Source organism: Abrus precatorius, unplaced genomic scaffold (genome assembly GCF_003935025.1).
Source record: "Abrus precatorius isolate BTA unplaced genomic scaffold, Abrus_2018 Scaffold6, whole genome shotgun sequence".
NCBI lineage: Eukaryota > Viridiplantae > Streptophyta > Magnoliopsida > Fabales > Fabaceae > Abrus > Abrus precatorius.
This window is the reverse complement of record NW_020874406.1, coordinates 9,950,253-9,967,787: the sequence shown is the minus strand read 5'-3', so window position 1 is coordinate 9,967,787 and position 17,535 is coordinate 9,950,253. Positions and strand designations below refer to the sequence as shown.

At 30.9% G+C, this 17,535-nt stretch overlaps 2 protein-coding genes across 3 annotated transcripts; both read left to right on the top strand.

The window, feature by feature from the left end:
* The first annotated feature begins 5,868 nt into the window (after positions 1-5,868).
* LOC113868511 (sugar transport protein 13) lies at positions 5,869-11,608 on the top strand. Of its 2 annotated transcripts, XM_027504158.1 has the most exons (6): positions 5,869-6,107; positions 6,589-6,672; positions 6,933-7,264; positions 8,459-8,583; positions 9,636-9,927; positions 10,043-11,608. In XM_027504158.1, the coding sequence occupies exons 2-6, from the start codon at positions 6,615-6,617 to the stop codon at positions 10,739-10,741; spliced, it is 1,506 nt and encodes a 501-aa protein (XP_027359959.1). In that variant the 5' UTR covers positions 5,869-6,107; positions 6,589-6,614; the 3' UTR covers positions 10,742-11,608. The 2 variants fall into 2 exon arrangements, with proteins under 2 accessions (XP_027359959.1, XP_027359958.1); XM_027504157.1 differs by lacking the exon at positions 6,589-6,672 and having other exon boundaries at positions 5,875-6,107.
* Positions 11,609-13,702: 2,094 nt separating this feature from the next.
* On the top strand, positions 13,703-14,949 carry LOC113869895 (mavicyanin-like). Its single transcript, XM_027506412.1, has 2 exons — positions 13,703-13,871; positions 14,570-14,949. The coding sequence occupies exons 1-2, from the start codon at positions 13,703-13,705 to the stop codon at positions 14,947-14,949; spliced, it is 549 nt and encodes a 182-aa protein (XP_027362213.1).
* Positions 14,950-17,535: the final 2,586 nt, after the last annotated feature.

Here is a 17,535-nt window from a genome sequence, read left to right as displayed (position 1 = left end):
AATTTGACTAAAGTAAAATAATTCTTTGTTTTAAATAAAACAAGATTACTCTTTATTTGAATAAAATAATACAGATTTTTATTTCAAATGAAGAAAAAAAAAGTATTTGTATGCTAAATTTTTTTTTTCCAACTATGATATTTTAAAGGAAAAGCAAATTAATCGGATGACAGTGTTATAGGTACCTGTACGTTAACCGGAATGAGTTGTCAAAATATTAATAAATATGCTAGTTTCATATATTCAAGACTAGAGATTTATGTTTGCGAAGGAGTTGAAGTCAAAACGAGCTTTTTTCCTTCATTCAACAAGTTGAGCTGCAACATTTAACATTTAATTGTATTTCCGTAAAAGTGTGAGGCACCTTTTACCTATGTCGACCTATACGATAATTGAATTGATGCATTTTGTTTATTGCATTTACGTGCGGATGTTTTGATTCATCTTCCTCGTGGACGGTTAACTCCCTCCGCGTTTTTCTCAGAGGTAGGTGGCTGCAACATTATCTTTTATGCTAACAACATTTAGTAATACAAAAAACAGGGTGACCTAATTATTATTCAGTGGATTCATAGTTCACTGTTCACTCAAAGCAATTTTGTTTAATGTAGTAATTATCTAAGGTTCTTAATTTAAAAACATATGCAACACCACATTACACGTGTTTATTATTAGATTAGTTATTAAGAATAATATTAACCATTATTAAACGATTAATTTAATAACTTTGCAGGAAGAAAATCAACATAATTTGAGGCGATGCGTTGTATGGCATTGAAGAAGAGATAAGATTGTGACATGAAGGAGCCAAAAAGTAAACACGGTTAATAACTCTGAGATTTAATTGGTTCCTGCTAGCGTGTTGTTGCAATTTCCAAAATAATGGTATAAATTTAAACTTATCCGAATGGTTTGAGATATAGCAAGAATGTGAGTGAATGATGCGAAGAGAGTGAAAAACAAGTGCGGTAACGATTAGTCATTAATGGATCATAGAAAAGTTGCTACACTTTTCGGCCACAAGATTGACACCACTGCATCATTTACCCGTGGCTTCCATTTCTTCTTTTTCATTCAACCCTCTTCTTCTCGTGAAAACCAAATGCATGCCTTGACCAGTTTGCACCATTTCTTTTTTATCAACATTATCATTTCGATCACTATCTTCCTCTGTTTTCTTTGTCCTTATCCGCAATATAACTAATCTCAAACCTTCCCAAATTCAAATATTGCTACCATGGTTTTGGACAAGGAATTTCAACCAGTCAATTTTGAGCACTCCAACTCAGACTCTGCTTCTCCACTAATATGACCACTTCTCATTTTTTAGAAAACTAAATTAGTGCCTTTGGCGTCATTAATCTCTAAGAAAGCTAAATAGCTTAAATTTGTTAAAACTTTAGTCAAAATACCCAGCCTTTAGTCGTCATTTGTTATTACTTCAAATTTAATTAATTAATTATTTACTTATAATTGATCATAAACTTTTCATTTAATACAAGCAATAATGCGATTGATTATTTATTAACTGAAAGCATCACTTTATTTCTGATCATTCAATTTTCTTAAGAATCGGTAAAAAAAAAAAAAAAAAACATTTTTATAATATTATTTTAAGTGAGTTGTAGAAGCGTGTGTATTTTAAATAAATCAGTTATTAGAGATTAGAATATACTTATATTAAAATCGGGAAATAAGCACTAAATTGAGGAGAACAAAATACTGATTTCCTTTCATAGCCTTTGTGTTTTCCGCTTGGTTTTCAACTTCATGGTCGGTGTGTTGGTAATTTGGTATTTGATAATTATAACTTTTCATAATTTATTTTAAAAGCTAATAATTATTAAAAATATTAAATACCTTTTTACATTCTAAATATTATATATATATATATATATAAATATATATATATATATTAAATATTTTTATAAAATAACAATAATAAAATTATTGAAAAATTATAAGAGAATATAACACTATTTGTTGGTAGAGTTGTCAAAATAGATTGACTTGGATAAGTCTACTATAGTATAGAGTTTAACTTTTAGACTTTTTAGTTAAACCTATATGAATTTTTCTTAATCCAATTCAAGTTGGTAGATCTATTTAAATATCAAATTAGTCTTTAAATTCGATTTATACTTTTATTTTAAAACTAAACAATTTTTTGGACCCAACTTAATAAATTCAAAGTCTGAATTGGGTTGACCTAATGTGACCTGGATAGCCTGTTTTACTGTTAGTATTGTCTACTGTAGTAAGCTAAGGTAAGAATTGAAACAAATAATCTAAAACAATATCAAAAACTAAAAAAAAACTTTTTGAATAAAAAACGCACAAGATTGTATTTTTTTTAATTACATACAACTCACTTTCCCAAAAAGAAATAAAATAAATTTTGATTATTAATTAAAAATAATTATTAATAATACGCGTCTATACATAATAAATCATAGCTTGTTAATTTTTTCTTTATTGATGAATCAAACTATTAGCTGAAAACATTGCTAGTGTAAGAAAAAATTATGAACGAAAAATAAATTTTAATATCATCATAATGAAAAAATAAAAATAAAAATAAAAATAAAAATCAGAATCTCCATCTCCGTCTTTGTAGCTTCTAGATGAGGAGGCAAACATAGTCACACGTTTTAGGTGACAGATAATCGATTAATGAGATTCAGATATGACACAATGACCACATGTGAAAGCAATAAAAAATTATGTCACTTTCATGAGGGAATCTGCCACGTCATACTATTATATCATCCATTATCCTTAGGATCCTCACTTTTCAGCAACCATTTTATTTTTCACCCACTCCTTTCCTTCATAAATAGCATCGTTAATTAATTATCTTTTTCTTCTTCTTTTTTCTTTCGAAACACACAGTCTTTCCTTCTTTTTCTAAACAATGATACCGGCATTAGTAGCACATGGACATGACAAAGACGCAAGTTGATTAATTATTATATGTAAAAATTACCCAAAATGTGCTTTCTGCATTTTATGAAATAACAAAAGTAGGCCATATTATATGAATTATAATTTGATCACTCCATTCACGTTTTATTTATAATTTGTATGAGGAAATTACAATCTAACCATTTCGGTAGCTAATTGCTGTGACGGGGTTGAACATAAAATCACCAAATTAAACCTTAGGCCTTAGGTTCGTTCTCAAGGGAACTAATTGTTATAATAATGAATACAAAATAACAAATAAAACATTTAATCATGTTTCTGTCAGCAAAATTCTTGAACCGCAGATTTGGCGTATGGAGTGTGTGGGTTTGAAGGCTTAAACACTGGGAATTCATGAAAATGTAGATTGATGTGATCTTTTGAACGCTGAAAACGAGAAAATTCCGAACCACTTGGGGGGGTGTTTGGACCACTGACTCAATAGTGGGTCAAATTAACAACTTAACATGTGTTTATGAAAATATTTGATTTGTATTCTTTTTCCCTTTATTTTTTCTTTTTCTTGTCTACACACAATACCGACAAATAATAATATTAATAACTCTTGTTTTCTTCTTGAGGCGACGCGTCCAGCTTCCAAGTTGATTACAATTAGCAGTGTTCAGTAACAATTAGAACTTTGACTCTAAAATCTAATCTTAATCGTTTGTTTTTCAATTTGAACTCCGACTCTTTTCATCGCATGCTCTTCTTCTGTTAACCTTGCCCAGCCCGATAAAAGCCACATTTTCTTCCAATTCATTTACAAAGAATCACAATTGATTCAGAATCAGAACAAAATTACAAAAGTAATTCTAATTATCTTAAAATTAAAACCATAATAGTAATATTAAGAATAACAATAATAGTTGTAATAATTACAGTAAAATTAATTTAAATTATATTAAAATTTGCATAAAATTATATTTAAAAATTATGATTCTTAATAAAAAAAATATTCTAAATATCAAGAATATACTCATTTATCTCTACTTCTATAATCTTGCTTAATAAGAAAAACAACTTATCATTTGCCGTTGATTTTTTAAAAATAATTTCAAGTTTTAGCTTTTTTTTTCCTCAACTCTAATTAGCTTGAACTTTCAATTAACTTAGCGTCTTTACCTACGTTAACCTTAATTTGACGTATAAACACTAGTATAATCCAGTACTTTATTGAGATTAAAAGAAAATAATCAAAATTAACTTTAGTGTCAAATTTAAAATAATATTTTAATATTTTTTTTATAAAATTTATCTTTTATAATAAATTGTATATATATTAGAGAAATATCTTCTTACGTTAATATAAATTTAAAAATTCTTATATTCAATTTAAATTTAAATTTAATTTATCTAGTGAAATAATATATTATAATTTATTTAATGTAAATTAAATAAAAGACTCAAATTAAGTATAAAAGATTTTAAATTTATAGTAATATAAAAAGATTTTATCTCATATATATCTTAATTAACATATTTAAAAATAAAACTCGAGCTATCTATCAACTATATAGATTATGCCTTTCCGGCAGAATTCTAGATATTTCTATTGTATATCCTGTAGATCTTACCAACGTTGTTGGTTGTTAGTATTAGTTAAGAAGTTTTATTGAAAATGTTCATTATATATTCTCTAAAGTATATGGGAAGGAGTTTTAGCTTGGATTTTTCATAATTGTCAAATAATTTTGCATACTATATTCTCAGGGATCCATTTTTATATAACTTTCTTGTGTATAAATTGGGTTCTACTTCTACATGAGAATCGAGACAGCGTCGATTCCTTTCACACAGATTGATTACAAACCCAATCCACGAAACTATTTCGTCACATACACACACGTGTTAGTATAATAGCTGCATCATATTGTTATCGTCCACTTTATTTTTTTTTTTTTACTTTCAAAAATCTTTAAATTGAGAGTTTTATTCAAACATAACTATCACTTTTGATTTTCTGAACCTAACTTCTTAAAATAATTTTTTGTAAAGATATTCAATTTGATTTTTCTCTATCATATATATTGTGTCAATACTTTTTTGACTTAAAATATAAACAGTTTAAATTATATTTTATAAAATGAATTTCAAATATAGGTATTTGAGTTTTTGAGATGAAAAATAATTTTTTAATATAAAATAATCTACTAGTAATTGAGGTTGAGATTTAAAAATTTGAAATCATACCATATAAGAAGATTGTAATATAAAAAATGAAATCTTAACATAAAAACTGAAAATAATTAATATTCTGGAAATTTTTAAATATGTAAAAAAAGTGCTAAAGATCTGTATATAAAATTAATTATTTCTAGTATGACATTTATTATTTGTATTTGTATCTTGATTGAAATTTGTATTTGAGTCAATTTTTGTCTTATTTACTAATACATATTCTTGCTAATAATTTATAATATAAAAATAATTGTCATAAATTAGTAGCATGCTGAAGGAATTTTGTATCCGAGTCAATGTTTTTCTAATTTTATAGTACACATGCAGGTGAGTTTGAAACAAATGTGGATGACACATAATATAGCCAGACTAAGATTTGAAATAAATACAATACTATAATTATAATTAAACACTTAAGATTTGGTAATTTTATAATTTATTATACTTATTTATACATATAATCATAATTGAAATTATGAATTTTATCAATAATTACAAATAATTTTTTTCTAAAATATATAAACTAAATCGGTATTTTTGTATTAAATTGGTGGTTTGTTTGACTTGGTAGCCGTCAAGAAAGAAGATAGGAAAAAGGAAAAAAGAAAAGCTGAAAGGCACCGTGGGGCCATCAGAGTGGTGACGCAAACTGCTTCATCATCAACATCGCATATCGATCTTCTCTCTCGCTTATAAATACCCCTTCACACTCTTTCCATATCCACTGTGCTATAACCTATCTCTCTCTCTCTCTCTCTTCGGTCTTTATCTGAGTCTCGCATTGCGTTTGCATTTTAGCACCTCAACTAGCTCCTCGGCAACAACAACCATGGCCGGCGGAGGTTTCGCCAACGCTGGTGGTGGCGGCGATTTCGAGGCAAAGATCACTCCCATCGTCATCATTTCATGTATCATGGCTGCCACCGGAGGTCTTATGTTCGGCTACGACGTCGGCGTTTCCGGTACTCTTTCTTTCTTTTATCCATTCCTCTCATATATACATACACCTTCTTCAATCTTGATTGTTTTCCATTTAAAAATATTCAACTGGAGATTTTTCACTTCAAACATATGGTGCATTTCTAATAAAAATACATAAATAATAATATTTTTTATTAAAAATTATAACGTTTAATATCCATTTATGTAGAGAATCATATAAGATATTTTAAGAAACAGTATTGGGATATACGAAACCCTGGTTTTGCCAATAAACAAACGGATACTCTAGCTAAATAGTTTATGAACATAAGAATGGGAAACTATACCTTCCATCTATTTATCTTGTTTCTTTATTTATCCATTTAAAGGAAGAAAAGTGAAAATGATTTTAGCAGCTGTGAAAAGGCAATTCTCGCTAGGATAATTTTAATTAGTGGATAATAAAACCTTTTATTATTTATTTATTTTATTCAATTGATTCTGATTGGCCTTGACGAGGAGATCACGACTACTCATAAGCCGCTAATATGGGAATCTCGCGTAAATTCCCAGAAATGCTCAACCACCTTCTTAACGAAACAACATGTAAGGGCATTTTCGAGATTTTAAACAACCACCCTCTTTCACCTAACTCACCTTATGTCCATGACTTTTGCTAGCATACCAAAATTGATTACTTTATTCTTCTAATTTTTCATAATCGTACACAAGTAAATTATCATAATATCCACAGCTCAATTTTACCATTTTTCTTTTGTATTTGAAATTTGATTATAATATCTTCTTACTTCAGAATAAAATTGATATAAAATAATGTTTTTATGATGTGGGTCTTGAATAATCAGGTGGAGTGACGTCTATGAAACCGTTCTTGAAGAAGTTTTTTCCGACAGTATACAGAAAGACAGTGGAAGGGGAAGGGGAAGGGTTAGACAGCAATTACTGCAAATACGACAACCAAGGACTGCAGCTGTTCACGTCGTCACTGTACCTGGCTGGTTTAACATCGACCTTCTTCGCCTCCTACACCACTCGCAGGTTGGGAAGAAGGCTCACCATGTTGATTGCTGGCTTCTTCTTCATCGGTGGAGTTGTCTTCAATACTGCTGCTCAAGACCTTGCCATGCTCATCGTTGGCAGAATCTTACTTGGCTGTGGAGTTGGTTTTGCTAATCAGGTTCCTTTTTTTAAATTTTATCTTATTATTTAAGAATACCACTAGTACGTACATAAGTGAATTACTATATATTAATGGGACTTAAATAACAATGTTGACTTATTGTTGCTAGCCTAATTATTAAAGCTCCTGCACATGTACAAGTGATTGTTTTCATTGATTACTAGGTTTGCTACATACTAGTATTTAGTTGGTTTGAAATTTGTACATCAGCTATGTATTAGTATCTACTATCACAGTTGTCAACGGGTCTAGTACTGTTCACGTTTGTCCAACAACCTTTACAGTTTGATAATTTGCTCAATAGGAAGAAAGTTTTTTGGTTTTCTGTGAGTTTAATTAAAACGGGATACTGTTACTAATTTAGTACGTCTCAATAATAATATACTTTATTGATACGATTTGAAGTGTCGTAGGTCTTGTTTTATGCGTCAAATTAACTTAATTGGCTGATGTAAGATTCCCAAGTCCCTTTCGTCTAAAGAAGAAAATTAGTATCCACAGTTTTTATTTAGCATGCATTGCGATTTGCGTGTCTATATTTTATAGAGAGAACATGACCGACGTATGAATGAAAAATTTAATAATAATATATATTGTGGATTGTTCCCACAATAATATTGTGGATTGTCATGCGCCAATGGAGGCAAGTCTATTTGTTTGAACCGAGACTTTTGTGACATTGTCCATGATTTTCTTATTTTGGGCTCCCAAAGTCCTAATCACCCATTTCTCCAATCCACTTCCACCACCTTTTATACTTTAAATATTCTTCCCATTGGACGTTTATGGCACTTGATGGGGACCACCTTTTGTCTACTATATTTTATGATTTTTAACAGGGCTCTTTGACTAAGAAAGCACCAACCTATAAAACTACTATTCTTTGAAGTTCCTATTTTGAAATGAGTTTCCTTGTTTGAATTAAAAAAGTCCTAGCCTTTTTAGCCTTTGAAAAAAAGTGTTCTGCAGTTTAATATTTTTCTAGTTAACAAATTTTACTTCTCCATCATTCTTTAGTCATTACTTGAACCTTAATTTAGATTCTTTACGCATACAAGCAAAACAGCTAAGCAGCTTGTAGTCCAAATCAACTATAATGGAATTAAATATATAAACTCTCTGGGTAATAATTAATGATATCAGACAGCAAATTAACTTTTTTGTGAATCTCACTCAACGTTTCCATGACAGGCCGTGCCAGTGTTCCTCTCGGAGATCGCACCTTCAAGAATACGTGGAGCATTGAATATACTCTTTCAGCTCAATGTAACCATTGGCATTCTATTCGCTAACCTCGTCAACTATGGCACCAACAAGTAAGTATCTTATGTGCTCTCCCGTTGCTTATTTTTCTTTAACTGAGTGGAAATAAAAACGAATAAGATGATTTATGCGTTAGAAAACAACAAATTATATATAGTCAAAATAGTAGTAAACACTCGAATTTTTTTCCCTGTGTTGACTTCATTGATGCTCAAGTTTTCATCACAAGTAATGGTTAGCAAATTGAACTAATGGATGGTGTGGGTGGTACCGGTCAAAATTGTTAAAATTGGTAGCCGTAACTTACTGTTGAAAATAGAAAGCAACAAAATTATGACCATTTCTATGACTTATATCACCTCAATCCAAAGTCTACCACATGCTTGCCTCTTTGTAGTGTGCTATCTGCTAACGGGACAAGTGTCAATTGAGTGTTTAATCATCAAGTTTCTGTTTTGTATCATAGGTCAAAGTTGGATACTTCAAACTTGGATTAGGATCATACGCAATTTTTAAACTGCGGAAAATTTCAACCGTTGAAAGAAATCCTTTTTGTGATACAATATTAAAAATTAACACCAATTTTTCAACAAGTGACATCTTGAACTACATCCCCTGTAGATCTTTCTTGAATTGCAGAGGATCCTGTTCCAAGATTTTGCATTTCTCTAAAGAAAAAGAGAGAGAATAAAACACCACCCAACTTTCATTTTCATGTCGTGGCCCCATCTTGGTGAGGGCCAACGTGGTCCAGGCCCAGAAGTTATGAGAGTTGATAGAGAACGATATAGCACCGTGTCTCCTAGGTGACCATTAAATAATGATAAGGAAAACACCTTGATGTAGAATGCAAAATTTTTTCAAATAAAAAAGAAAAAGGAAATACAAGCTACCTAGTACTCATGAAATCACTCAGATAAAGTCAAAACATAATGGTCAATCAATAGATTTTGGTGAAGAAATAAATCTTCCTGAATCATTCTGTTTTCACGTAAAACGATTGCTAATATTTTGGACATGATAATTAAACTCTGAATTTGATGTTTTGATTTACATTGGACTGGTGTTCATTGACCATTATTGATGTTGTGACGTGCAACGACAGAATCAAAGGTGGGTGGGGTTGGAGGCTATCTCTGGGGTTGGCTGGTATCCCTGCAGTTCTTCTCACCTTAGGAGCCCTCTTAGTAGTAGACACCCCCAACAGTCTCATTGAACGTGGCCGCTTGGAAGAAGGGAAAACAGTGCTCAAAAAGATTCGAGGCACTGACAACATTGAACCAGAATTCTTGGAGCTTGTTGAGGCAAGTCGTGTGGCTAAAGAGGTGAAGCATCCATTCAGAAACCTTCTCAAGCGCAGGAACCGACCCCAACTCGTCATTTCCATTGCCCTTCAGGTTAGTATAGTAATACTAATAGTGACCTACCCACTTACATCAGTGACAGTTTGGCATAGATTTAAATTGTTATTCTGATTCTGATCTTTGGTTTTATTTGGGTGTTGGAAAACAGATCTTCCAGCAATTCACAGGCATCAATGCAATCATGTTTTATGCGCCAGTGCTGTTCAACACGTTAGGATTCAAGAATGATGCTTCTCTGTATTCTGCTGTGATCACTGGGGCTGTCAATGTTCTCTCCACTATTGTGTCTATCTATTCAGTGGACAAAGTGGGGCGTCGCATGCTCTTGCTGGAAGCTGGTGTGCAGATGTTTTTGTCTCAAGTGGTGATAGCAATCATACTGGGAATAAAGGTGAAGGATGATTCCGATAACCTTTCAAAAGGTTTTGCGGTGCTTGTGGTTGTTATGGTGTGCACTTTCGTGTCTTCCTTTGCATGGTCTTGGGGTCCTCTTGGGTGGCTGATTCCAAGTGAGACATTCCCATTGGAGACTCGCTCAGCTGGCCAGAGTGTCACCGTTTGTGTCAACTTGCTCTTCACCTTCGTCATTGCTCAGGCCTTCCTTTCCATGTTGTGCCACTTCAAATTCGGCATCTTCTTGTTCTTCTCTGGCTGGGTCTTGATCATGTCTTTCTTCGTGCTTTTCCTGTTACCGGAGACAAAGAATATCCCCATTGAAGAGATGACCGAGAGAGTGTGGAAGCAGCATTGGTTCTGGAAGAGGTTTGTTGAAGATGATTATGATTACGCTGCCAATGACAAAGTAGCCAGTGTCAATAATGGATATGATCCAACCTCAAGGTTGTAAATTGCAGTGCGGGCTTTTGCCAGATCAATGTTTTAGGCACTGGAATACATGCTCAGCTAAGAATGGGTTAGTTACAGTTCATGAAGTTATTTTATTACTTCCCATGTTGGTGGCCTGGGCCTCCAATGTTGTAATCAGTTAATCAAACATCAATTATCTGGTTTTGCAAGCCATATGAGATATAAACACTTTTTTTAGTCCCTTTACCTCCCCACTTTTTTTTTTAAAGATTGTTACATAATACATAAAAATTGTTTTGTCTTTGGAAGAGTAGTGTAGATAAGATTTCCAAATTGCATGAAGTGGTTAATAAACAAACAAGGCCATGATAATGCCTGCATTTGTTCTGTACCGAATGCTGCTAGTCAATTTACTTTCAATTGTTACTTCTCTTTTCCTGCAAACATGGAATCGCACATCTTCAACAACTAATCTCGTGCAATAGCTTCAGCTTCAGTTTGGAAGTGAAAAATTGTAGAATAAACTAATAAATAGACGACCAATAAGCAGGATGGAGGCAGAGTGTACTCATGGCTTTAATTTCGTATTGAGGATTGGGTTCTTTATATATGAAGCCATTGGTTATTGGAAAAAATATAATTACGCTATGCCAAGCTCAAGAGCTTTTGAAATTCAGATGACAGAAGCGAAAGAAAAGGGAGCAAAAGGTAGTGAAGAAAATGAATCTAAAAAGGGACAAGGAATGGAAACAGCAATAGGGGCTGGATAGTACACAGCAAAGAAACAGAATGAAGAGTATGAGTAATGATATGTTTATAAAAGCTTTGGCATTTTAAAACAATTATAATAATTACACGTGATGATAATAGGCGAATTCTAGCGTCTACTTTGACAAGTAATAGAAAAATAACTTCTAAAAGAACTTGCATACTGGATTTTCTACCGTTGAGAAGTTTTTTAATGATATGGTAAAGAATATAACATATATGAAATTAGTCATACAAATTAAATTTATTAAAAGATATTGTAATAATTTGATGTATATATTTCCTTTTTATTTTTGTAGTCTTTAATTCTCTTACACACAACGTAGATTTACTCACTCTCTATCTTGCATAGATAACTATGCAGCCGAATACCGTCACCTTCCATTTCATTCGGTACCTATAAATTCTAAGGGTTTGCAATGGTGAAATCTTTTTTTAATAATAATAATAATAATAATATACAAAAAAAATTAGAAAATATTAAAATTTTGGAAAAATATTTTTTGTTCAAATTTCCTTTTAAATTTGAATTAATTAGGTCTAAAATATTTATATAAAATAGACATAATTTGCCATAAATCAGAGTTTTATGCTAAAAATTATGTCTTCTTAAAGTTTACAACTATGAAAAAGAAAAATTATAAAAAATTTTATGCCTTTCTATATTGATTATTTTAAATATCCAATTTAAAAAGTATTACTTTTTATATAAGTTGCTTTAAAGAATTGATGTAAAAGAGGTTGGGATGAGAGAAATGAAGGAGGAGGAACGATGATAAAAGCTGAATAAGTATTTTTATCAATTTACTAGTTTATTCTTTATCATTCATAAAATTATTCAAAAAATTTATTTAAAAATTATTAAACCTTAGTCATTTATTCATCATAAAATTATATTAAAGGTCCCTAATGACCTACACTTTTCTTATTTAAAAGCACTATTTTCTCAATTCCTTTGCCTATCAAAGTTAAAGGTAGGATGTTTGAATCTAATAGCAGTGTAGAGCATTTTATGTTAAGTATGGGACAATTCTGATTGCAAAACAAGTTATTAGAATAGTGATTGTGATAAAAAAAATATATCTTATAACAAAATCTACCAAAAGAGTAAATAAAATTACAGTGCACAGTCGTGTCAATTTTTGGCCTCCATCTTAAGTAAACAGACTAATCCTAAAAGGTACACGGGGTTTCTCCATTTTTTTTTCCCTTTCTTTTGTGAGAGAAAAATCCTTTTAGTGTACCTAATGGAAAACAAGCTTAACCAGTAAAGTACTTGTATTTATCTTCAACAATTGCTTTGTATAAAGATTTGATACTCGTACATAATGATAACGTATTGGATGTAGTATAAAGCGAATGCTTATTGCTTTTCTCGTGTGCAAAGCAATATGACCTCTAAATGGAAACAATGTATGGTGGTTGCTATTTCATGATGACACTCACCAATCATTTGATAAAAACATCTTAAAAATATAAAAACCGTCATCATGGTTGCAATGAAGTGCAGTACCCGCACAGATCCAAACCGTTTTCTCCAACATTCTTTCCTTCCAAGTCTCACAACCTCACACCCATACCCACACACGACCAAGACCATCAATGTTGCCATTTGTTTGGATAGAAAATATATGCAACTAACATATTACCGGTTATCAATATTTATCAAATTTTTATTTCAATTTCACACGAAATTCTTTTGCTTAGACTAGTGTTCCCTACACAGGAAAGTTCTTCATTTGCATTGTCAAGATCAAGATAAGCCAACATCTATGATCCAACCTTATAACCCTTAATACAATAATGCAAGTTTGGACCACTTCTACTTTTACTGACAAGTTTAAATTTTGTATATATCCCATGAAAGATATTTAAGTTTCTTCGTCTTGCATTCCAATCTAACAATAAAAGTATAAAATAAAATTTAGCCAAAACTAGGAAGACAATCTTCGACCCACTGCCACCATCTAAACATCATTGCAATGAGAAGTAGGGGGCCACTGATGTCGTTTTGTTCATATTAAAAAGGAGGTTTTTATCAAAACAATTTATAACAAAAAAAATGGGACCAACTCACTCACTTTTCCATTCTTCAAGTTCCAATCTCAAACTCCCTAAGCCATGTAGTCAAAGAGGATATATAAAGAGGCCAGAGAGAAGAGAAGAGCCTCAATTGCTCAAACCTCAGGAAAAGGAGAAAGGAGTTTCTAATTACTGTGCAGGGATTGTAGCCATGGCATTGATAGTGAGAGCTGTGGTTTTCTTGATGGTGATGGCAGCTTTTCAGGTGTCATATGCAGCTGTGCACAAGGTTGGGAACTCTGCTGGCTGGACCATCATTGGTAATGTAGATTACAAAAAGTGGGCTGCTACTAAGAACTTCCAAGTTGGTGACACTATTAGTAAGTTCCTCACTCCAGTTGTTTGTGGTTTATTCATGTTCATTGTTAGCATGAGTTCAAAACTTTCTGGAAAGTATAATATCCTTTCAATGGTAAATAGAAAATAAACAATCTTAACAAAAACTAATAGTTCGGTCAGATCCTTTTCTACCCATGCACAATTTGGTGTAGAAAAATTGGAGAATAAAAAATATATATACATCAATTTTTTTTCTATAACCTTGGACTCAAAATTGCATGTAATACCTTGTTTTGCTTCAAGGACACCAGCATTGCACATCCAGGGGAAAAATCATGTTTCTTATCACGCTGCTCTTTATTATTGGAATTTTAAGAGAATGTAATTAGGGCCCCTACATAAGAGGATTTAGTTTTTACTACCCAATTTTTGTTTTCTTATGTATTTTATTCTTGTACTAGCATGACCCACAACTTTCATTTGCATTAACATTTTGCTTTTAATGGGCTTTTTCCTTTTTCTTTTTTTCTTTTTATAGAAAGATAGTAAACAACATGCAATGAGAATGTTGGTTGGTTGGTCCCAAGAAGGATTCACAAAGAGTATATTCAATAAACCTTCAAGACATAATAATTGTGGAGCATGGTCTCTTTATTTTAATTTTCTCTATTATTATCAGTATTAATGAAAGTGAAAGAAGTAATGAACAAAAAAGATCATTGGTAATTGCTGTCACCAGTTTTTGAATACAGTGCCAAGTTCCACAATGTGATGCGAGTGACGCATGCCATGTACAAGTCATGCAATGCATCATCCCCCATAACCACCTTCACCACTGGCAATGACACCATAAAGATAACAAATTATGGTCACCACTTCTTCTTATGTGGCATCCCTGGCCACTGCCAAGCAGGACAGAAGGTTGATATCAACGTGCTGAGGAGTGTATCTGCAGCTGCAGCACCAACACCATCATCAGCAATGGCCACTCCAGTTCCAGCTACCAATGTACCTGCACCTACTCCTAACAATGCAGCCTCATTGATTGTTGTAAAGGGTACTGTTTGTTTGATGAGTTTAGCCATGACACTGCTTGCAGTTGCTGTTTCTACTTTCTAGCTATGCATAATAGGGAATTGTATTTGCAACTTGCTAGTTGTTAAGAGTTTGGTTTATGGGGCCATTTGGTTCTTTGTTTTTCTTGTGGTGGAACACGTCATAGCAATTTCTTTAAGAGATTCATTGTCAAGATCCTTCGGCTTGTTCGTAGGCATCGTGGTAAACGTTTTTGAATGGCAAGAAAACTTTTCATTCTCATATCATGTAGGACTTTCAGGGTGGATGAGTTTAGAATCCAAAATTTATAAAGTTGTCAGTCTTGAATTATCACAAACAATTTTAAAATTAAATCTTCATTGGTACATGTCTTTTGAAAAAGTTCAAGTGGGGGAAAAAAAGTAGCACCCAGGTGTATTTGACAAGTACTGAGATTTGATTCTTATAAAATAACTGAAGTATATCTAATATTAGTTTAAATTAAATAGTTTTGTTAACTTTGACTAGAATAAGTAACTAATAATAGTAAAATTTTATTAAAAAAAATTATTATATTTTTATCTTTAATACAATAATTATATAAAATTTTTCATAAAAAGTTTCTATTTATAAATACTTAAACTCAGTTTCAGTTTCAAATGTTGAAGTTAACAACTCTAAATTAAAATACTTTCTAATGACCCACACACACTCTTTTATTTTGATGGTGCTTCAAAGCGAATGTTAATCGGTCATATAAATAAAATTGATAATTGAACCATTAATTTTTCAAATTAATTTGGATAATTCATTTATTTTACACCAAATCTAATCTAAACTCATTTTCATTGAATTCATAGTTCAACTTGTCACATAAACTCACAATCTAATTTTTTTTTTAAATCATAAGATTTCAAAATTATGCTTTTGAACTTTAATGAATGAATTATTTCGTAGAAAGAAAAAAGTGATACAGAAATATGTTGATAAGAAAAGCTAAATATTATTGAATGTAAAATTAATTTAATTACTTTCTCAAATTAAAGATGAGTACTAGGTTAATATTTTACAATCGATAAAATTTAAGATTAAAAATAAAGATAAAAACTTCAAAAAGCATGATTTTTATTTTTATTTTAATCCAACATCATGTACTGAATTCCCAATTTTAGTTAAATCTGTTTAGTTAAGATTTGTTAAAAAAAAATACTATTAGCTTCTTACAGTGAAAAGTTAAGATATAAACTTCCCAACTAGGGATAAAAATAGGTTAGATTTTGCATAAATAAGTCTAACTTATTTAATAATTTTGAAACTTGAATCTAGCCTATTATATGTTATAGGCTTTTTATTAAGCATATTCTAACTTTTTTTTAAAAGCTTGATTTAGCCTATTAGCCTTTTTAACTGTTTACTTCGTATTGAGACATTTAATAGGTCATTACACTTCCTTGTAAATATAATTAATATATATTTAAAAATAAATTCTCAAAATATAATTATTTTGAAACTAATTCCTTGTCTAGGGCTATTTTTTGCCAGATCACCAGTAATATCGGCCATGCAACGAAGATAGCTTTTTTTTTTATTAATTTTTATTACTCTATCGGCCACAAACTTCTGATACTATTCCAACATGTGACACATGGATATTTAAAATGACAGAAAAATAAAAAGAAAAATGTTTATTAATATAAAAAAAAAAGGGACGATAGCTATTATTTTATATTTTTCTTACACTCTATCGGTCACCTTTGGGCGGTACTAGTCAAGCTTGTGACATGTGACGAGTAGGAAGAAGTATCGGACTCTGTGGGACGATAGCGCTGTCGGTGGTCAATATGCGTAAGCTCTATCGCTTTGGCTTGGATGATACTAGTGTTGTCTTGACACGTGGCACGATGCATCTTTTTATCTCTTAGTTTCTTCCTGTATATCGGTTATTGTCCAATTTTACTTGCTATATATACATGGAGGAGGTTCCGAAAATGCAGTTTGTACTGGAGGAGCGGAAGAATATTTGAGGTTAGTAAATTTTGTGATTAATTTTATATTTTTGTATTAATAGTGTAAAAATTTAGTATGAAATTTAAATTAATTTGTTTTTATTATTGAAAATTGGTAAAATAAAGGAAGGATTTAAATATATTTAATATAATATTTATGTAGATTTGTTGATAGGTATGTATTTATATATTTTATTATAATTGATTTATAGAAGAAAATTAGGAAAAAATTGTGATAAACATGTAAAGTGTAAATTTTGTAATGGGAAGTCTACTGTATTGTAAATGTAGTTATTGTTGTAGTTGTTAATTAAATAAAGAAATATTAATTTCTTATTTAATAGGATTTGAGAAAAACAAATGTTGAAATGATGTATATTAGGATGCACAAGTAGGTAATAAGTTATTATATATATATATATATATATATATATATATATATATATATATATATATTATGTAACAAATAAATATAGATGTTTTGAAAATTTGAGAATATGATTAATATAATAAAATGAAGCATAATAATTTATTAAAATATTGAAAATGTGTGAAATTTTGTAATTATAATTGAAATATGAATGGGGTAATTTGTTATTAACAATTAAATAAATAAATATGTTATAATTGAGTAGTATAATTTGTTGATGCAGGATGATTGATT